At 41.2% G+C, this 23,292-nt stretch overlaps 1 protein-coding gene across 2 annotated transcripts in view; it reads right to left on the minus strand.

The window, feature by feature from the left end:
• EVC (EvC ciliary complex subunit 1) overlaps positions 1–23,292 on the minus strand; it is a 194,127-nt gene that overhangs the window by 34,533 nt on the left and 136,302 nt on the right. For both annotated transcript variants that reach the window (XM_089677394.1, XM_089677392.1), the window contains one exon: positions 6,416–6,525. In XM_089677394.1, coding sequence (XP_089533520.1) covers positions 6,416–6,525 — 110 coding nt within the window. The remainder of the gene's footprint in view (positions 1–6,415; positions 6,526–23,292) is intronic.

Here is a 23,292-nt window from a genome sequence, read left to right on the forward strand (position 1 = left end):
CTTTTATGCAGTGAAGTGATGCAATTAAAGGCTAATATTGCATCATCTCAGTATACATGCAATTTTCTATTGGTCACCAGTATCAATTGCGCAATATGCAGCTGAAGTTGCATCATAATTTTGAATGGCTTACGTCATTAGATGGGTGAATATATCATAGAAACTAGAGCCAATCAACATTTTTTAGGGTCATTTTCGTTTTCAGCACCCCAAAATTATGTAAGATTAGCTAATTTTATGCCCAAAACTTGTTACAGGAGCATCACAAACTTGGAATGCGATTATTTCTTACAATTTTGAGAAGGGGCCAATAATTTTGTCCAGCCCATTTTTGGAGTTTTGCGTGGAATGTGTCAGATTTGGATTATTGTTTCTCCACTTTTTTGTGTCATACCGATACAAACAAAAGAAATAAACATGAGAATGCATAAACATTTGTAATTGCAACAATGTTCTGGGTGAAGTGCTGCATTACCTGACAGAAATCTATGGGTACCAATGTTTTTGGCCATGACTGTATTTCTATTCTCTGGAAGGTTTAAAAAGGGAATCTGTTAAAATTGGAACTTTACCCATAACAACTTCATAAAAAAAATATTGTTCTTTAGCACGGAATATACATTCCACGCTACTAATTATGCTACCTAAATTAGCGTGTGTTGTAAATTGCCTCCAGCATTGTTCCTGTTTCCTCTTGCTGGAGGGTGCCATTTTGCCCAGAGCTCCTGAACAGCAGTAAGGCTCAATTCACATGCAAAGTTGCATGATTTCCAGTGTGACTATGGAGCGTAACTTTGAGTATGACTCTGATCCAGAAGGTGTAAAGTCGAATCAAAGTCGCATCAAAGTAGTGTAGGCACCTTTTCACACCGATTTGAATGGGTGCCATTGAAAAAAATGTGCTGTGACTTGTCATGTGACTTTGGTATGTCCCATAACAAGTTGCAAAAGTGTGAATGGAGCCTTAGGCCTCGTTCACTCCCTACGTGCAGATAAACTAATGGAAACTGACGCACATATTTAACTTGCAGAGACATCAGTTTTCACAGTTTTCATGCACGCTTCGATTACTTTTATACACGTTGCAGATTCTTGTGCAGAAAAAAATCTGCATATGATACTAGTGTTGTGGAGTGAACAGGGCACATAGAGAACAATTGATTTTGTTGTGCCCTTGCAGAACGCGTGCAGAAAAACTGACCTCTCTGCACCATGGTGTGAACATGTCCTTAATCATAACACAGAACTAAACCCATCGATTTAACAGTTTCAAAAAAACAGTTACATTCCTGGAATGCCGGATTGTTAACTGTCACATTTGTTTAATTCTTTCAACCAAACTGTCAAAGCAACAAATAGTGGGTGTCACAACTGGTCACGTGCAGCATCATGGTAGTTGCAGATCAAACAGAAGTAGCTTCCTTGGCTGTAAAGGATAGGATGGATTAATTGCTCTTTAAGGCAGTCAGTAGACCGGACTCTACAAATTCGGCAGTGCCAAAAGATAGAGAGCAACTGTGCATGTGCAGAGCAGGGGGAAACTGTGCATTACTGGATTTTACACAGTATAGGCACCTATTTTTAATGGTTTACATAGCTATTCCTGCAAAAACACACCTGAAGTAATCTAGCAGGACTTAATTTTCTGCCTAAAGTTCCCCTGCACGTTCTATAGATACACTTATAAAGCTAATTGTACTGATATAAATGATCTTATCAGGTCATAATAAATGGTGTAAACTTTTGATTCTGCATTTGCTGACATTCATAAAAGAGTGCCAATTCTTTTTTTTATTCTGATGCAAAAAGGTGTCTATTTCTGCTTTGCATAAAGTTTGTATGGAGGTAACAAACCAGCGTAACCATTCCATGACACACATGCAGAAAAGAAAAAATAGAAAACGGTCAGGGTCACACAGGACCAAATATCCAGGTAATAACAGGTGCTGGTGAATATAACACATACTCATCCAACCAGAATTCAGTGCCCTCTCCCTCCCCAATACATATAACATAGGTAGTTTAAATCCACGCAGGTCTAAAAAATCATATTTAAGATAGTTACCATCAAAACCTTACGCTGTAAGGGATTCTATCTACAAATTCCAGATTTAATGGAATTTACTGGGCCAGGCTCTGCTAGAGAAGATAATTTTAAGCTTGGGGAGATCTGCTTTGATTACATGGGATACTTGTGATAGTGTTGGAGGGTTAGGACTTTTCCAGTTGATTAGTATAGTCTACCTATCTTGGAAAACTAAATAACAAAATGTAATGCATTCATGTGTTAAGGGTACAAAGTCATTAGTAATATCTAACAGACAGACTTTGGATGTTGAACGCCAGTTAACCATTGGTGAGCTTCCATCCTAGAAAGTAGAGCATCCCAAAAGCTGGTAATATGGACGTGATTCCAGAATACATGATATATAGTAGCAGGAGAGTCATCATATCTGTAGCACTGAGCGTGGGGCATGAGACCCAATACAGCAATGTTCAGAGTAGGATGGTAACTCTTTCGTATCTGAAAGCAACCAATCAGAATCCATCATGTAACGGTCTGACTTGATCATGATGAATTCTGATTGGTTGCAATTAGGAATTAGAGCTTTAGGTTCAACCATAATTATATAAGTACATAAAGCTGACATATTAGCTCATTGTATACGCAGGTTATGATTTCGGCTTAGTAGTGCTACACTTATTTCTGTGATATTATATTGGTGGGTAACCCTAGTATCACATCTGAAAATGAACAGAACGCTTTAAAAATTAGAAGGCTTTACTTTAACAGCACCATGCAACAAATAATACTATAGTTAAAATATGAATTTTATTAGTTCTGATGATAAATTAAAGGGATACAACATTTCCAATAGGTAATGTAATGACTGCATTAAGTGTCATCAAACCCAAATCATGAAAAACTGTCAATACATGCTATATTACATTGTATTCAAAATCACTCATCCACCATAGCTGTTGTTTTCTGTATTCTGCAAAAAATCCTGGTCCTGCTGTTCACTGTCCCTCCTTCCTTGTCTGTGTCCCTGCTGCAGCCTGGCATGAGATTGCTTAGACCAGCTATTGACATCCACTGAGCATGCTCCAGTTTCAGTTCCTTTCTAAGCTGTTCATTTCCTTCTTTTTCTTATCTGTGCAGCCCACATGACTTTAGAGTCAGAGTGGTAAATGATACTACCCCTCTCTCCCTCCTTCTCCATGTCTTCATCTTGCTAAACACTATGGGGGTGGGATATAAGATGGTGATTGATGGTGGCTTCACTTCCCTGTTAGTCCCAACAAATACACACTATAGACACAGGCTGGAGGGGTGTGACAGAGACTGTGATTGGCAGAACTGGCAGATCTCCTTACAGTGTGAACAAAGTGAAAGCTATTGTCAGGCAAGCTAAACTCCACCTACACCATGTTATTGCAAAAAATAATAACCATTTAATTTGAAATGTAGACTTGTATGAAGCTTTAAAACACTTTGTTGCTATTATTTATTTTAATTCTCTATTCTGAAAGCCTTTTTTTTATGTCATGTGACCAGCACAGCCCCAATCAATGCTGTGCAGATACAGATTCACACATCAGCAGACTACTAAAAACTCCTCGCTTAGATGTTTCCCTGAGGACAGGGCTGCTGAACAGTGATGAATAACCACTTGCCCTCCAGAGCATTTGCCCCCCTTCCTGACCAGGCCATTTTTTGCGATATGGCGCTGCGTTACTTTAACTGACAATTGCGCCGTCATGCAACGTTACACCCAAATTAAATGTACGTCCTTTTGTTCCCACAAATAGAGCTTTCTTTTGGTGGTATTTGATCGCTGTGCATTTATTTTTTGTGCTGTAAATGAAAAAACACCGACAATTTTGACAAAAAAAAACAATATTTTAGACTTTTTGCTGTTAAACATGGCCAGTAAAAAAAAAATCAAATTTCGTCATAAATTTAATTGTTTTTCATGAAAGTTATAGCGTTTACAAATGGCGGTATATATACTGTAATTTTTTTTTTAACTAGTAATGGCGGCGATCAGCAACCTATAGAGGGACTGCGGCGGGCATTCTGAAGGGGGGGGGGGGGAACTGACTTGTCAGTGACACCAATGCAGTTATCAGTGCTAATAAAAAGCACAGACACCGTAATAATGGCACTGGGCAGGAAGGGTTAACTGTGTGCTGTTTTACTATGTGAGCTGTGTGTGCTTTACACTGTAAGCACACTGCTTTGTATAGCTCTGCTATGCAGAGTCATACAAAGCAGTGTGCAGGAGCTGACAGGGGAGAGATCTGTATTGTTTACATACAAGTCTCTCCCATCAGTATTACTCGGAGATCCCCGGGTGCCGGTGGGGAATCACCAGCCAGGACCTGATGATTGACAGCTGAGGCTGCGAATGGTGGTGCAGGTAGGGGGCACGCGATCGCCCCCCTACCGTAAATTGTAAAATCATGTACAGTCATGGCCGAAATTGTTGGCACCCTTGATATTTCTCCAGGAAATCATGTATTTCTCACGAAACGTATTGCATTAACACATGTTTTGCTATACACATGTTTATTCCCTTTGTGTGTATTGGGACAAAACAAAAAAAGGGAGGAAAGAAAGCAAATTCGACATAATGTCACACAAACCTCCAAAAATGGGCTGGACAAAAGTATTGGCACCCTTTCACAACTGCGGATAAATAAGAATGTTACAAGCATGTGATGCTCCTGTAAACTCACCTGGGGCAAGTAACAGGTGTGGGCAATATAGAAATCACACCTGAAAGCAGATAAAAAGGAGAGACGTTCACTTAACCTTTGCATTGTGTGTCTGTCTGTGCCACACTAAGCATGGACAACAGAAAGAGGAGACGAGAACTGTCTGAGGACCTGAGAACCAAAATTGTGGCAAAATATCAACAATCTCAAGGTTACAAGTCCATCTCCAGAGAACTAGATTTGCCTTTGTCCACAGTGCGCAACATTATCAAGAAGTTTGCAACCCATGGCACTGTAGCTAATCTCCCTGGTCGTGGACGGATGAGGAAAATTGATGAAAGATTGCAACGCAGAATAGTCCGGATGGTGGATAAGCAGCCCCAAACATGTTCCAAAGACATTCAAGCTGTCCTGCAGGCTCAGGGAGCATCAGTGTCAGCGCGAACTATCCGTCGACATTTAAATGAAATGAAACGCTATGGCAGGAGACCCAGGAGGACCCCACTGCTGACACAGAGACATAAAAAAGCAAGACTACAGTTTGCCAAAATGTACTTGAGTAAGCCAAAAGCCTTCTGGGAAAACGTCTTGTGGACAGATGAGACCAAGATAGAGCTTTTCGGTAAAGCACATCATTCTACTGTTTACCGAAAACGGAATGAGGCCTACAAAGAACAAAACACAGTACCTACGGTAAAATATGGTGGAGGTTCAATGATGTTTTGGGGTTGTTTTGCTGCCTCTGGCACTGGGTGCCTTGACTGTGTGCAAGGCATCATGAAATCTGAGGATTACCAAAGGATTTTGGGTCGCACTGTAGGGCCCAGTGTCAGAAAGCTGGGTTTGCGTCCAAGATCCTGGGTCTTCCAGCAGGACAATGACCCCAAACATACGTCAAAAAGCACTCAGAAATGGATGGCAAAGAAGCGCTGGAGAGTTCTGAAGTGGCCAGCAATGAGCCCAGATCTAAATCCCATTGAACACCTGTGGAGAGATCTTAAAATTGCTGTTGGGAAAAGGTGTCCTTCCAATAAGAGAGACCTGGAGCTGTTTGCAAAGGAAGAGTGGTCCAAAATTCCGGGTGAGAGGTGTCAGAAGCTTATTGATGGTTATAGGAAGCGACTGATTTCAGTTATGTTTTCCAAAGGGTGTGCAACCAAATATTAAGTTAAGGGTGCCAATACTTTTGTCCAGCCCATTTTTGGGGTTTTGTGTGACATTATGTCATATTTGCTTTTCTGCCTCTGTTTTATATTTGTTCCAATACATACAAAGGGAATAAACATGTGTATAGCAAAACATGTGTTAATGCAATACCTTTTTTGTGTGAAATACTTGATTTTCAGGAAAAATATCAAGGGTGCCAACAATTTCGGCCATGACTGTATATATACGCGATTTGCACACCCGTACTGCCCTGTAGCAGTATTTCTGCTATAGGGCAGCATGGAAGCGGTTAAATAAGGTACTCAAATGATTTTTTATATTAAATTGAATACAGTGGCATGACCTTTATACATAAATAGAAGGGATAATGGTAAGTAAACATTGTATGTTTAGTATCACTTTAGGGACGTATTAATGAACACAGAGCTGTTTTCATTAGCGCCTTTAACAACTGCCTGGAGTTCAGTTTTAAGCTGGTTTCATATTGAGAAGCCATTAGACAAATGTTTCTTAAAGGATCACTTACTCCTCGCTGAGGCCACTTAACCGATCTAACACATCTCCGGTGATCTGTTGTTGTGTCTCACATACATACTTATCAAGCATGGCTGACAGTGCTTGCTCTCGTGACCATAACTGCAAGAAGCATAAAAGAAAAATTAAACGAAAAATATTTCATATAGCATAAGTAAAATAAATGAAAGCCATTTTGTGTGCCAGTTATGACAATGATGCCACTTCTTTTTACCTGTGTCACTATCTTCTATGGAAACAAGAAGCTGAATGCTTATGACACGTCAGAATTAAAGGCAATGAGGGGTACTTTTCTGTGTTTGTGCACGTGCGTGTATAATGTGTATGATGTGTGTGTATATATATATTTATTTATTTCACAAATTAAAAAAATACTTTAAAGCTTATTTGATGTGTTTTAGTAAGTTCACATCCAACCAAGTCATTACAGAGTAATGGAATAACAGGTTTTCAATGCTTTATCTGTCATATCAGTGATAGAGTTTCCCACTACCATTAATAAAACCTGTCCTATGCCACTAGCTTGCAGCTAAGGACCGATGGTCTCTATAAAAACAATTGCAGCAGCAGCAGTCCAACTTGTTCCCTGGTAAGTAAGACCAAAAGCCATGAGATTACAAAGGAGAGTGTCAAATGAAGGGCTAGTATTGTTAAGGATCTTGAGAAAGGGTAGTTTTGGTAAAAATTCAGTTCCACTTTAATTCCCAAATTATTTGGATATCTATATTGACGTTAAAGTCTTTTAGTAGATTTGCACCCATTATTACGGTGTGCAACAAAATAGCAGTTTCACTTTAGGTCCTAAGTCATTTGTATATCTGTACCGATGTTGCAACTCAATCACTAAGACCTTAACCTCCCTGGCGGTATGATCATTTCAGATTTTTGGTGCTGAAAGCGGTATTTTGCATGGAAATTTGGCGTTTTATATTGTAGGCCTGTAATTTTTAGGAATAACTCACTGAAATCTGTCCGAACAAGAGTCTAGTAAACATCCCGGGTATGATAAAACTTGAAACACGAAATCATAAATTATAATTTAATAAATAATCATAAAAAATAATAATATAATATAAATTTAATTCAAGAATATAATCAAACCAAAAACACTGAAATTTGAAATATAGCGCCAAGTTCGCACATCACTGAGCAAAGTCGCAAAATCGTTTTCAGTGTCTGATGACGAATTTCCCCCACGAATCATTATCACTCAATTCTGCAAGTGGTTCTAATTTACTATCGCCGCTCTTTAGCTGGTCTAAAACTGCTTTTGACCTAAAGGGACGCTTTTTGGACGCCATGGACATTTCTCAGTATCCAGGCAGAAAGAACAGTAAAAATGCAGGCAGGGCACAGGACAAAGCACTCGGGACAAAATGTATGTGAAATGGTTTGGTACAGTAATGTTTTACTATGTGATTTTAGTGAATGTCACTTTTTGTCATTTTCAAATTTCCCGACGTTCTGTCCCCCGTACGTCCCAACGCTCGCAGGGGACAGAACCCAGATGACAGATGCCGGCATCCGCCGGATTACATTGCCGGGGACACTGCAGGAGGGACATTGTGGGAGCGCAGGACAAGGTAAGTGATCGAGGGATCCCAGAGCAGCGCCGCATGGTAAGCCCGAGTGTAGCTCGGGTTTACCGCTTGTGGTACTGAAACTTTACCCCGAGCTACACTCGGGAATACCGCCAGGGAGGTTAACTAACAGTTTTTCAGATGTGCCTGAAGCACAATTCTAGCCAACAGTTTTTATTTTTGATAGTGTTGCAATGGGTTAAAGTACTTCTAAAGAAATTTCTGCTCACTTCCTGTCCAAACAACAAAGGTTCGGGAAGTTATCAAGAATATTTCCAATGGGAAGAGAAACAGCAACAAAAACACATTCTTTAGTGTGCTAACAGAACCTCTGATAAATTGTTGGTGCTATCTGTACTTTTCTGTCCTAGTAACATGCTTCATTTCTTGCCCTGGTGTCACAGGAATAAAAAGTGAGGGGGAACATTGCCAGGGCTTTCTATATCCCCCCTTCTGCAGCATATAGTTTGCTGCAAAGTGACAGGTGCACTTAGAAGACAACAATATTTTCTTCAGTTTTCAGTTTCTACCTCCGTAAGGCATGAGGGACAGAGTCAAGATGACAAGATGGTGCACCATCTGTTCTAAAGTTCATTGCGTGATTAAGGCCTTGTCACTGGGAATATTGCCTCCATATGTAGCCACATGACTGTGAAGCCTCAGAGCCCATTAGCTTTCTAGAGAAAGAAAGGACCGAGAAATGCAAACTATACGTAATTAAACTGCCAGTAACTGGTCATCTGCACAGTTTGAAGATTTTTCTTTTTATTTCTGCAGCAGGATATTTTTACACACTACTACATCATTCTTTGGGAAACAGAAAGTCTTTCACCTTTGTGTTTTACTGTCACCAACAGAAGGATTGAACACTGGTAAAAAAAAAGAAAAAAGTAGACGAGTCCGCCTCAGTTTTCTAGCAAAGCGTTACCAATATATGTTATAAACATAGAGCAGTGGGAATTGTTTCTCTCAGTGGACTCCAAGAAAAACCCATTCTTATCCACTGAGGGACCCAGAAAGTCGTCAACCTTTGGGTGTCACAGGAATGCTCTCCATCCAGATTCTGCAAAGTAGATGAGAAGGAAGTTTCAGAGAAGGAAAGCCTGTTGAGTTTGTTGTTGTACCTGGAGGCCAGGAGATCCACATCCAGTGTATCCCACCTGAGATACAGGTGTTGGAACATCTCTGCCTGTAGGGATCACTCCCACAGGTCCAGGCACTGCCAGCTGAGGAACTCGACAGATGGAGGGCTACGAGATGGGAGGTTTCCAGCAAACGGACATAGCTGAAATGTAATGATATGGCTATCAGTGAGGAATGAAACATAGACCTCCTTCTGTTGGCAGCAGTATAACATGAAGGTTAAATACTCTGTGTCCCTCATTGGAAAAGGGAAAAAAATAATTTTACTTTTCTCAATCAAAGTGTGGCTACTGTGTCAAGCTAGCCACACAATAACCCACAGTAACATGCGATAGGATTCTTGAATGTGATCTTTAGCTGGCTGTTAGGGAGACTAAGGAATATTAATTCAGAAGCAACACAATTCTTTATTAAATGCTACACAACTGAGTTATTGGGACCACAGGCAACATTTTACTGGCAGGCCCACCTTCCATTCTAATAAATATCTTAATATCAAACATATAAATTGTAAATGTACAGGTGATGTACAGTAATATGAAGTCCCCATTCAAGGAAAAGAGTCCCAAATATGTGATGTGATCGGCCAAATATATGTATGAGTGACTTCCGCGTTAAAATACAAACCAATATCAAACATATAAATGGAGATGAATATGGAGCAAGTTCACCCTTAAGTGTCAGTTTGCTCCCTTTTGACTTGTTGCTGGCTTCTGGAGAGATCTCACCCCTGGATAGACCTGCTGACTGGAGTATGAGATTTAAGCAGAGTTTCTCTTAAGTGTCAGTCCCTTCTATGCTGGTTTGCTACTTGTTTCTGGTGAGTGCATAATAGTGGAAGTCACTTATATTTTCTTTGGCCCATCACATCACATATTTGGACTGTTATTATCTTTTCCCTGCTTGAGGACTTCATATTATTGTACATCACCTGTACGTTTACAATTTATATGTTTAATATTGGTTTAAATTTTAACACGGAAGTCACAGAAGTCACTCATACATATATTTGTTTGGCCAATCACATCACATATTTGGGACTATTATTATCTTTTCCCTGCTTGGGGACTTCAAATTACTGTACATCACCTGTACGTTTACAATTTAAATGTTTGATATTTTATTTTCTTTTTCTTTAGCACTGCACTTTATTATTACTATTGTCGGTTTGGTGGAGACGGAGGGTGTGCTACGTTGTGCTAGCTGCTGTTTACATTTGTTCCTTGTGCTCGCTATTCACTTTTTCACTAATAATTGTCTTGTAATATCTGGAGACTCATCTCTCATATTTATACAGCTGACCTGTGGAATTCAAGAGTGTGATAGCTTTAAGATATGCATGTTTTTCTGTGGATACAGTGAATCTGTGGATGTTGAAACGAAGCATGGTAATTTTAGGAGGATATTAGCCTGATTAACCCCAAGCAACTGGTGGAGGTACTGTGTGTGTGTGTGTATATATATATATATATCTTGTTGCTGCCGTTATAAATGATGGAATATATGTGTGGCAGACAAGACCTTGGATTTGACAATCTGAATATGTGCACATCATTTTTAGCAATGGCTGTTTCTGATTTTCTAGCAAGGGCAATAACACTGCCATCCTCTTATCCACAGTAATACCCGATATATATATATATATATACATACACACACACACAGTATCTCACAAAAGTGAGTACACCCCTCACATTTTTGTAAATATTTTATTCTATCTTTTCATGTGACAACACTTCAGAAATGATACTTTGCTACAATGTAAAGTAGTGAGTGTACAGCTTGTATAACAGTGTATATTTGCTGTCCCCTCAAAATAACTCAACACACAGCCATTAAACCGCTGGCAACAAAAGTGCGTACATCCCTAAGTGAAAATGTCCAAATTGGGCCCCAAAATGTCAATATTTTGTGTGGCCACCATTATTTGCCAGCACTGCCTTAACCCTCTTGGGCATGGAGTTCACCAGAGCTTCACAGGTTGCCACTGGAGTCCTCTTCCACTCCTCCATGATGACATTATGAAGCTGGTGGACGTTAGAGACCTTACACTCCTCTACCTTCCATTTGAGGATGCCCCACAGATGCTCAATAGGGTTTAGGTCTGGAGACATGCTTGGCCAGTCCATCACCTTTACCCTCAGCTTCTTTAGCAGGGCAGTGGTTGTCATGGAGGTGTGTTTGGGGTCATTATCATGTTGGAATACTGCCCTGCGGCCCAGTCTCTGAAAGGAGGGGATCATGCTCTGCTTCAGTATGTCACAGTACATGTTGGCATTCATGGTTCCCTCAATGAACTGTAGCTCCCCAGTGCCGGCAGCACTCATGCAGCCCCAGACCATGACACTCCCATCATCATGCTCAACTGTAGACAAGGCACACTTGTTATTGTACTCCTCACCTGATTGCTGTCACACACGCTTGACACCATCTGAACCAAATAAGTTTATCTTGGTCTCATCAGACCACAGGACATGGTTCCAGTAATCCATGTCCTTATGCAAGCCATAGATGGGGAGAAAAACGGCAGATTTTTCTTTTAAAAAAACGAAAATTCGGTCGTTCAAGCGGCCGACGTTACCATCAATGGTAAAAAAAAATCGGCCGATTTTCATCCCTTCTACAGCCGGCAAAAAGTGGTTGAAACATTGTATCTATTTGTTTCCATTTAGGATACAGATGTTTTTATTCGGAAACAAATAGATACATTGTTGCAACCGCTGTAAATGTCAAAGAACTGTCAGAGAACTGTCAGAAATAGCGGAGCTCTCTGCAGAGACACTTTTTGCTGGACTGGAATTCTTATTTTCATCCTACTTCTTCTTCATCCTCATCCTCTTCTTCTTCATCATCCTCATCCTCTTCTTCATCATCATCCTCATCCTCTTCTTCTTCATCATCATCCTCATCCTCTTCTTCATCCTCATCCTCTTCTTCATCCTCATCCTCTTCTTTTTCTTCTTCTTCTTCTTCTTCATCCTCATCCTCTTCTTCTTCTTCTTCATCCTCATCCTCTTCTTCATCCTCATCCTCTTCTTCTTCTTCTTCTTCTTCATCCTCCTCCTCCTCCTCTTCTTCTTCTTCATCCTCCTCCTCCTCCTCTTCTTCTTCTTCATCCTCTTCTTCTTCTTCTACATCCTCTTCTTCTTCTTCTTCCTCATCCTCTTCTTCCTCTTCCTCGTCATCTTCATCCTCTTCTTCTTCATCCTCATCCTCTTCTTCCTCACCCTCATCCTCTTCTTCTTCATCCTCTTCTTCTTCATCCTCATCCTCTTCTTCTTCATCCTCATCCTCTTCTTCTTCATCCTCATCCTCTTCTTCTTCATCCTCATCCTCTTCTTCTTCTTCTTCATCCTCCTCTTCTTCTTCTTCTTCATCCTCATCTTCATCCTCATCTTCTTCATCCTCCTCTTCTTCTTCTTCTTCATCCTCATCCTCTTCTTCTTCCTCATCCTCTTCTTCTTCTTCATCCTCTTCTTCTTCCTCTTCTTCTTCATCCTCTTCCTCTTCTTCTTTTTCTTCTTTTTGTCTTCCTCTTGCAGGTCACTGCTCATGCGCAGATTTTTTATCGGCAAAAAATCGGCCGATTTGCCCACTAATTGCCGCGAAAATCGGCCGATCGGCAAAATTTTTTTCCAACTTTACAGAAAAAAAAAAACGGCCAAAATACCGAAAAACGGCCGACCAAATAGCCCACTAACGATCCGAAAATCGGCCGATTTTATTTTCGGCCGAAAAATCGGCCAATTTTCGACCCATCTATGGCCTGCATTAGTCTGCATGTCTTCAGCAAACTGCAGGCTTTCTTGTGCATCATCTTTAGAAGAGGCTTTCTTCTGGGATGACAGCCATGCAGACCAATTTGATGCCGTGTGCGGTGTATGGTCTGAGCACTGACAGGCTGAGCCCCCACCCCTTCAACCTCTCCAGAAATGCTGGCAGCACTCATACATCTATTTCCCAAAGACAACCTCTGGATATGACGCTGAGCATGTGCCCTCAACTTCTTTGGTCAACCATGGCGAGGCCTGTTCTGAGTGGAACCTGTCCTGTTAAACAACTGTATGGTCTTGGCCACTGTGATACAGGTCAGCTTCAGGGTCCTGGCAATCTTCCTATAGCCTAGGCCATCTTTATGTAGAGCAAAAATTCTTTTTTTCAGATCCTCAGAGAGTTCTTTGCCATGAGGTGCCATGTTGAACTTCCAGTGACCAGTATGAGAGAGTGAGAGCGATAACACCAGATTTAACAAACTGCTCCCCATTCACACCTGAGACCTTGTAACACTAATGAGTCACATGACATCGGGGAGGGAAAATAGCTAATTGGGCCCAATGTGGACATTTTCCCTTAGGGGTGTACTCACTTCTGTTGCCAGCGGTTTAGACATTAATGGCTGTGTGTTGAGTTATTTTGAGGGGACAGCAAATTTACACTGTTATACAAGCTGTACACTCACTACTTTACATTGTAGCAAAGTGTCATTTATTCAGTGTTGTTATAAATTATATTTCTACACGGCCAATAATTTATTAGTAGGTGTAGTAGTAGTAGAAAATCAACAGACCCAACAGTCATGACATGCAAGCTGCTTATTCTGTGTAATTGAATCATTAATTGAAAGGGGCATGTTCAAAATAATAGCAGTGTGGAGTTCAATTAGTGAGGTCATTCAGTCTGTGAAAAAACAGGTGTCAAACAGGTGGCCCTTATTTAAAGATAAAGGCAGCAAATGTTGCACATGCTGGGTATAGTGCATTTCTCTCTGCAAATATGAGAGAAATGGGTCGTTCCAGACATAAAAGAACAACGTATTTTGATTAAAAAGTTGATTGGAGAGGGGAAAACATATAAAGAAGTGCAGAAACTTATAGGCTGCTCAGCTAAAATGATTTCAAATGCTTTAAAATGACAACCAAAACCAGAAAGAGGACCATTCGAATGGATCGAAGAATAGCCAAAATGGCAAAGACTCAGCCAATGATCAGCTCTAAGGTGATCAAAAAAGGTCTAAAGTTTCCTGTGAGTACTGTTACAATTAGAAGACGCCTATGTGAAGCCAAGCTATCTGCAAGAAGCCCCCGCAAAGTCCTATTGTTGAAAAAACGACGTGCTGAAGAGGTAACAATTTGCCAAACAACACATTGACTGGCCTAAAGAGAAATGGTGCAACATTTTGTGAACTGATGAAAGCAAGATTGTTCTTTTTGGGTCTAGGGCAGCAATGGGCAAACTACGGCCCGGCGGACCTTTTAATCCGGCCCGCGGAGCTAGGCTCCCGCAAGGCCAGTGGTCGGCAAGCCGCGGCTCTTTACAAATTTAGATGCGGCTCTCCTGTGTGCCGGGCGCCCGCTCCCCTCCCTCCTCTCCCCTCCCTCCTCTCCTCCTCTCCCCTCCTCTCCTCTCGGATGGCCGCCCCCCCTCTCGGATGGCCGCCCCCCTCCCTCCTCTCGGACGTCAGGACTCTGCAGCTGTCAGGATGTAGGCGGGGCAGCCAGGATGTAGGCGGGGCAGCGTGACGAACTCCTCTCACAGTCCTCCCTGAAGACCAGAACGGCGCGGGAATACGAGAGGAACGCGCGGACCAAAGGTAAGTGAATTGACACAGGGGGGACTTACTATATGGGGGACTTACTATATGGGGGATGAATTACTATATGGGGGACTTACTATATGGGGGACTTACTATATGGGGAATGAATTACTATATGGGGGACTTACTATATGGGGAATTAATTACTATATGGAGGACTTACTATATGGGGAATGAATTACTATATGGGGGACTTACTATATGGGGAATTAATTACTATATGGAGGACTTACTATATGGGGAATGAATTACTATATGGAGGACTTACTATATGGGGAATGAATTACTATATGGGGGACTTACTATATGGGGAATTAATTACTATATGGAGGACTTACTATATGGGGAATGAATTACTATATGGAGGACTTACTATATGGGGAATGAATTACTATATGGGGGACTTACTATATGGGGGATGAATTACTATATGGGGGACTTACTATATGGGGGATGAATTACTATATGGGGGACTTACTATATGGGGAATGAATTACTATATGGGGAATGAATTACTATATGGGGGACTTACTATATGGGGGATGAATTACTATATGGGGGATGAATTAATATGGGGGATGAATTAATATGGGGGATGAATTACTATGTGGGGGATGAATTACTATGTGGGGGATGAATTACTATGGGGGATGAATTACTATGGGGGATGAATTACTATAGGGGGGACGAATTACTATGGGGGACGAATTACTATATGGGGGACGAATTACTATATGGGGGACGAATTACTATATGGGGGACGAATTACTATATGGGGGATGAATTACTATATGGGGGATGAATTACTATGGGGGATGAATTACTATATGGGGGATGAATTACTATATGGGGGATTAATTACTATGGGGGATTAATTACTATGCTTACTATGGGGGAATATTACTATACTTACTATGGATGACACATACACATCATTCATCTACTCTTGGTCCGGCCCCCGGGTCCAATATATGAACCCATTGCGGCCCTCAAGTCAAAAAGTTTGCCCACCCCTGGTCTAGGGGCTGCAGACAGTTTGTCAGACGACCCCCAAACACCGAATAAAAACCACAATACACTGTGAAGACAGTGAAACATAGTGGCACAAGCATTATGATATGGGGATGTTTCTCCTACTACGGTGTTGGGCCTATTTATTGCATACCAGGGATCATGAAATAAATTTGAATAATATCAAAATACTTGAAGAGGTCATGGTGCCTTATGGTGAATAGAAAAATGCCCTTGAAATGGGTGTTTCAACAAGACAACAACCCCAAACACACCAGTAAGTGAGCAGCATCTTTGTTCGAGACCAAAAATATTAACATTATGGAGCGGCCAGCCCAATCCCTGGACCTTAGTCCAATAGAAAACTTGTGGGGTCACATAAAAAAATTCTGTTTCTGAGGTAAAACCAAGAAATGGAGAGAAATTGTGGCATGTAGTGCAATCGTCCTGGGCTGGAATACCTGTTCACAGGTGCCAGAAGTTGGTCGACTCCATGTAACACAGATGTACAGCAGTTCTCAGAAACAGTGCTTATACAACTAAATATTAGTTCAGTGATTCACAGGAAAGCTAAATCTTCAAGCATTTTTCAGTTTATACCAGCAATGGGCAAACTACGGCCCGGCGGACCTTTTAATCCGGCCCGCGGAGCTAGGCTCCCGCTAGGCTCCTCTCACAGTCCACCGTGTAGCATGAAAATCTGTCTCCTATGAGGATCTGTCCCCCTCGACGTATCTGCGCATGTGCCGGAGATCGCCGATCGGCTGCTAATGCCTGAAACTAGCACATGCGCAGATACGTCGAGGGGGACAGATCCTCATAGGAGACAGATTTTCATGCTACACCGGAACGGCGCGGGAACACGGCGAGAGGAACGCGCGGAGCAAAGGTAAGTGAATTGACACAGGGGGGACTTAATATGGGGAATGAATTACTATATGGGGGATGAATTACTATGGGGGATGAATTACTATAGGGGGGATGAATTACTATGGGGGATGAATTACTATATGGGGGATGAATTACTATATGGGGGATGAATTACTATGGGGGATGAATTACTATATGGGGGATGAATTACTATGGGGGATGAATTACTATGGGGGATGAATTACTATATGGGGGATGAATTACTATGGGGGATGAATTACTATGGGGGATGAATTACTATATGGGGGATGAATTACTATGGGGGATGAATTACTATGGGGGATGAATTACTATATGGGGGATGAATTACTATGGGGGATGAATTACTATGGGGGATGAATTACTATATGGGGGATGAATTATTATGGGGGATGAATTACTATATGCGGGATGAATTACTATATGGGGGATGAATTACTATGGGGGATGAATTACTATGGGGGATGAATTACTATATGGGGGATGAATTACTATATGGGGGATGAATTTACATGGGGGATGAATTACTATGGGGGATGAATTACTATAGGGGGGATGAATTACTATATGGGGGATGAATTACTATATGGGGGATGAATTACTATGGGGGATGAATTACTATAGGGGGGATGAATTACTATGGGGGATGAATTACTATATGGGGGATGAATTACTATATGGGGGATGAATTACTATGGGGGATGAATTACTATGGGGGATGAATTACTATATGGGGGATGAATTACTATGGGGGATGAATTACTATGGGGGATGAATTACTATATGGGGGATGAATTACTATATGGGGGATGAATTACTATATGGGGGATGAATTACTATGGGGGATGAATTACTATGGGGGATGAATTACTATATGGGGGATGAATTACTATGGGGGATGAATTACTATATGGGGGATGAATTACTATATGGGGGATGAATTACTATGGGGGATGAATTACTATGGGGGATGAATTACTATATGGGGGATGAATTACTATATGGGGGATGAATTTACATGGGGGATGAATTACTATGGGGGATGAATTACTATAGGGGGGATGAATTACTATATGGGGGATGAATTACTATATGGGGGATGAATTACTATGGGGGATGAATTACTATATGGGGGATGAATTACTATGGGGGATGAATTACTATATGGGGGATGAATTACTATGGGGGATGAATTACTATATGGGGGATGAATTACTATGGGGGATGAATTACTATACGGGGGATTAATTACTATACGGGGGATGAATTACTATGGGGGATGAATTACTATGGGGGATGAATTACTATATGGGGGAAGAATTACTATATGGGGGATGAATTATTATGGGGGATGAATTACTATAGGGGGGATGAATTACTATGGGGGATGAATTACTATGGGGGATGAATTACTATATGGGGGATTAATTACTATACGGGGGATGAATTACTATGGGGGATGAATTACTATGGGGGATGAATTACTATATGGGGGATGAATTACTATATGGGGGATGAATTACTATGCTTACTATGGGGGAATATTACTATACTTACTATGGATGACACATACACATCATTCATCTACTCTTGATCCGGCCCCCGGGTCCAATATATGAACCCATTGCGGCCCTCAAGTCAAAAAGTTTGCCCACCCCTGGTTTATACAGTAAATGTTTGCGTTTGTAAAGAATAATGCAGACACTGCTATTTTTGTTGAACAGCCTAATATTCCTTTTTCTTCATTTTCTGTAAAGTAATAACACATTTGTAACATTTTTCTTCATGTTTTGATTTGGAATAGACTGTGCAGTGTTCACAATGCATTTGTGTGCATGAAAATAAAAGCTATTATAAGGATTTTGAGCTTTACTCACTTTGTTAAAACACACTGCTATTATTAACACAACTGTATATATACGCTATATTACCAAAAGTATTGGGACTCCTGCCTTTACGTGCACATGCACTTTAATGGCATCCCCGTCTTAGTGCGAAGGGTTTAGGGCTATAAGAGCTTCAACTCTTCTGGGAAGGCTGTCCACAAGGTTTAGGATTGTGTCTATGGGAATGTTTGACCATTCTTCCAGAAGCACATTTGTGGGGTCCGGCACTGATGTTATATGAGAAGGCCTAGCTTGCAGTCTCCGCTCCAATTCATCCCAAAGGTGTTTCAGTTTGAGGTCAGGACTCTGTGCAGGCCAGTCAAGTTCCTCCACCCCAAACTCGCTCATCCATGTCTTTATGGACCTTGCTTTGTGCACTGGTGCACAGGCATGTTGGAACAGGAAGGGGCCATCCCCAAGCTGTTCTCATGAAGTTGGGAGCATGAAATTGTCCAAAACATCTTGGTATGCTGATGCCTTAAGAGTTCCCTTCACTAGAGCTAAGGGGCCAAGCCCAACCACTGAAAAACGACCCCACACCATAATCCCCCTTCCACCAAACTTTACACTTGGCGCAATGCAGTCAGGCAAGTACAGTTCTCCTGGTAACCACCAAACCCAGACATATCCAGCAGATTGCCAGACAGAGAAGTGTGATTCCTCACTCCAGAGAACACGTCTCCACTCCTCTAGAGTCCAGTGGTAGTGTGCTTTAAAGCACTGCATCCGATGCCTTACATTACACAGTGTGCAGAAGTTGCCAACTGGCTGCAGAGTCAAAAGCTAAAGACCTCCAAACTTCATGTGGCCTTCAGATTAGCACAACAACAGTGCGTAGAGAGCTTTATGGAATGGGTTTCCATGGCCAATGAGAATGGCTTGGATGCAGCTGTTTGGCCATGGAAACCCATTCCATAAAGCTCTCCATGCACTGTTGTTGTGCTAATCTGAAGGCCACACAAAGTTTGCTATTGACTCTGCAGCCAGTTGGCAACTTCTGCACGCTGTGCACTTCAGCATGCGCTGACCCCGCTCTGTCATTTTACATGGCTTACCACTTGGTGGCTGAGATGCTGTTGTTCCCAGGTGCTTCCAATTTGTTACAATACCACTAACAGTGGACCGTGGAATATTTAGTAGCAAGGAAATTTCATGGATGGACTTATTTCACAGGTGGCAGTCTATCATGGGACCACTCTTGAATTCACTGAGCTCATGAGAGCGATTCATTCTTTCATAAATGCTTGTGGAAGCAGTCTGCATGCCTAAGTGCTTGATTTTATACACATGTGGCCATGGAGGTGATTGGAACATCTGAATCCAATGATTTGGAGGAGTGTCCCAATACTTTTGGCATTATAGTGTATATGTACAGTTGCAAGAAAAAGTATGTGAACCCCTTGGGATTACGTGGAGTTTTGCATGAATTGGGCATAAAATGTGCTTTGAACGTCATCTAAGTCACAACAATAGAAGAACACAGTCTGCTGAACATAATACTACACAAACATTAGTTGTTGCCATGGTTTAATTGTACATAACATGTAAACATTCACAGTGCAGGGAGGAAAAAGTATGTGAGGCCCTAGCTTAATGACTTCTCCCAGAGCTAATTGGAGCCAGGAGTGAGCCAACCTTGACTCCAATCAGTGTGATGATATTGGATGTGTTGCTGACAGCTGTCCAGCCCTTAAAAAACACACACCTGTTTTGGGTTTACTGGTTTCAAGAAGCACGGTCTGATGTGAACCATGCCTCGCAGAAAAGAGCTCTCAGAAGACCTACGATCAAGAATTCTTGACTTGCATGAAGCTGGAAAGGGTTACAAAAGTATCTCCAAAAGCCTTGATGTTCATGTGTCCACGGTAAGACAGACTGTCTACAAATGGAGAAAGTTTAGCACTGTTGCTACTCTCCCTAGGCATGGTCGTCCTGTAAAAATGACTGCAAGAGCACAGCACAGAATGCTGCATGAGGTAAAGAAGAATCCCAGAGTGTCAGCTAAAGACCTACAGAAATCTATGGCACATGCTAACATTTTTGTTGACACATCTACAATAAGGAAAACATTAAACAAGAATGGAGTACATGGGAGGACACCACGGAGGAAGCCATTTCTGTCCAAAAAGAATATTGCAGCACGTTTGAAGTTTGCAAAAGAGCACCTGGATGTTCCACAACACTACTGCCAAAATATACTGTGGACAGATGAAACCAAGATTGAGTTGCTTGGGAAGAACACACAACACTATGTCTGGACGGATTGTTGTCAATGATGGGAAAATGAATTCCAGAGTTTATCAAGACATTTTGCAGGAAAACGTACGACCATCTGTCCGCCAACTGAAGCTCCGCAGAGGATGGGTGATGCAACAGGACAATGACCCAAAGCATACAAGTAATTCAACAAAACAATGGCTGCAACACCACAGAATACGCCTTCTGGAGTGGCCCAGTCAGAGTCCTGACCTCAACCCGATTGAAATGCTGTGGCATGACCTTAAGAGAGCGATTCACACCAGACATCCCAAGAATATTGCTACACTGAAACAGTTTTGTGAAGAGGAGTGGTCCAAAATTACTCCAGATCGTTGTTGCAGGTCTGATCTGCAACTACAGGAAATGTTTGGTTGAGGTTATTGCTGCCAAAGGAGGGTCAACCAGTTATTAAGTCCAAAGGTTCACATACTTTTTCCTCCCTGCACTGTGAATGTTTACATGTTATGTGCAATTAAACCATGGCAACATCTAATGTTTGTGTAGTATTATGTTCAGCAGACTGTGTTCTTCTACTGTTGTGACTTAGATGACGTTCAGAGCACATTTTATGCCCAATTCATGCAAAACTCCACGTAATCCCAAGGGGTTCACATACTTTTTCTTGCAACTGTATATATCTATATACATATGTATATGTAGAAACTTTCATAATTTATTTATTAAAGGTTTTTTTTCTAACAAAGATCCAAACAAAGAATGGATGATTATAATAAGTACACATAAATAAAGTAGGTGAGATACCTTGATGGGTATGTAGCTCATTTTAGAAAAGGTTTTAGATACAACTGGATAACACATATGTAGGGTACAGGATGTCATTCAATCGAGCCCACAATGGATGGAAATGTGTGGCCTCAGCCAGCACTGCTCCAGCCATGTCCCACTGAGGATGGCTGAGGCCACACACTCCAATCCATTGTATTAGCAGCTGACTATGTTGAGCTGCGTCCTACACCCTACATGTCTGCACATTTGGAATAGTGAATCTGATACCTGTTCCCTTTTCTGGACACCGGTAGGAAATATTTCAGCCTCTGCTTGGAGTGGCGTTTCAAGCCCTTCATGAACAATACATATGTTTACAGTATGAATGTAAAATTTGGGGTTTAGTCTGTGCATCTGTAAGTTAGTTGGTCTTTGAAATATCCACAGGACTGGCCCCCTAGCTCCAGAACTTTTGGCTTTTCAATACTCTCAGTAATGTTTGTACTGTGAAAAAGAAAATAATCTATGAATTGGAGCTTACTAAGGACTGAGGACTCTCTTCCCACCCCATGTTAACACACTGGGTGCCTAATCAGCCAATCGCAAAGTTCTGGGGCTTGTAGGTGAGAGGGCTGTGAACCACATGCTTCACTCTCTGCTGTAACAAATTGGCAGCAGAATAAAGAAAATTTAAGCAAGTGTTGCTGGTGGGGATGCTATTACTGTGATGTCTTTGGCCTGGGTTTGCTTTAAAATATATACCAGGGCAAAAAAAAAAAAAAAAAATCGTATCTCTCCAATACATGGACCTGACACTAGAAGACTAATTACATTGAACCATAAGTTCCAAGTAAGTGCTAGTTCTTTGACCCTGTTATACCAAAGACCACCAAGGCAAAGTAGATTTCATTTACCTAGTCTCATCCACAAAACCTACCAAGCTTCAACTTGCTGGGAACAAACCCCCGGAATGCACAACATACAACCACAGATTTGCTCTGCAAGCAGAAATGCAGAAACAAATGGTATACGAAGGCCTGCTTACAGTCAACTCACATGTTTTTTTGCTCTAAATAATTTTTACATTGTTTTAATGAAATACAAGGATTTAATTTGGTATAGTGTTTTAATAAACATACTTCTCAGATTTTTTAATATATGCTAACAAATATGAAGAAAATTGCAAACAAAATCACAGGATTGAGAACCATGCTGTTTGGTTCCCAATCACTGTATCTGAAAGGGCAGCTGTCACATTCACACAACTGTTCTGCCCTGGGACATTTACTAATGTAGCCTCGGCACGGAACAGCATGCTAAGGAACAATAAAATACAGAATTCAGCAGAAAAGCAGTTAATATAATTGCATTTCTTTATAAAGGACAGTTTGCATTTTAAAGTCTAGTGTCTAATCCGATATGAGCCTATAGACAACACAGACACCTCCATCCTAAACCTCAATATGTAGGATTTGTTTCCTAAATAAAAAAACATGTTTTCTGATGCAATGTGGCATTTGATTGCAAAAAAATCTTTTGACATTATGCAAAGTATTCTCATAGCCAGCAAATAACCTTATTATATGACTGTCAAATGCTTTATTTCACACGGTGAAGCAAGTGTAAAGCTGGTCATCCACTAGAAGAATTATATTTAAAAACTTTTGCTTCAGGAACGATCGTTCAAATTCAGTTTTTGAATCATTAGCAGTGTCAAATCATCTTTAGTTTTCAACAACAGGGACAAGAACATTCAAAAGAG

The sequence above is a fragment of the Staurois parvus genome, unplaced genomic scaffold, assembly GCF_062004578.1.
Source record: "Staurois parvus isolate SC_StPar_1 unplaced genomic scaffold, SC_StPar_1.0 ptg000186l, whole genome shotgun sequence".
NCBI classification, from domain to species: Eukaryota; Metazoa; Chordata; class Amphibia; order Anura; family Ranidae; genus Staurois; species Staurois parvus.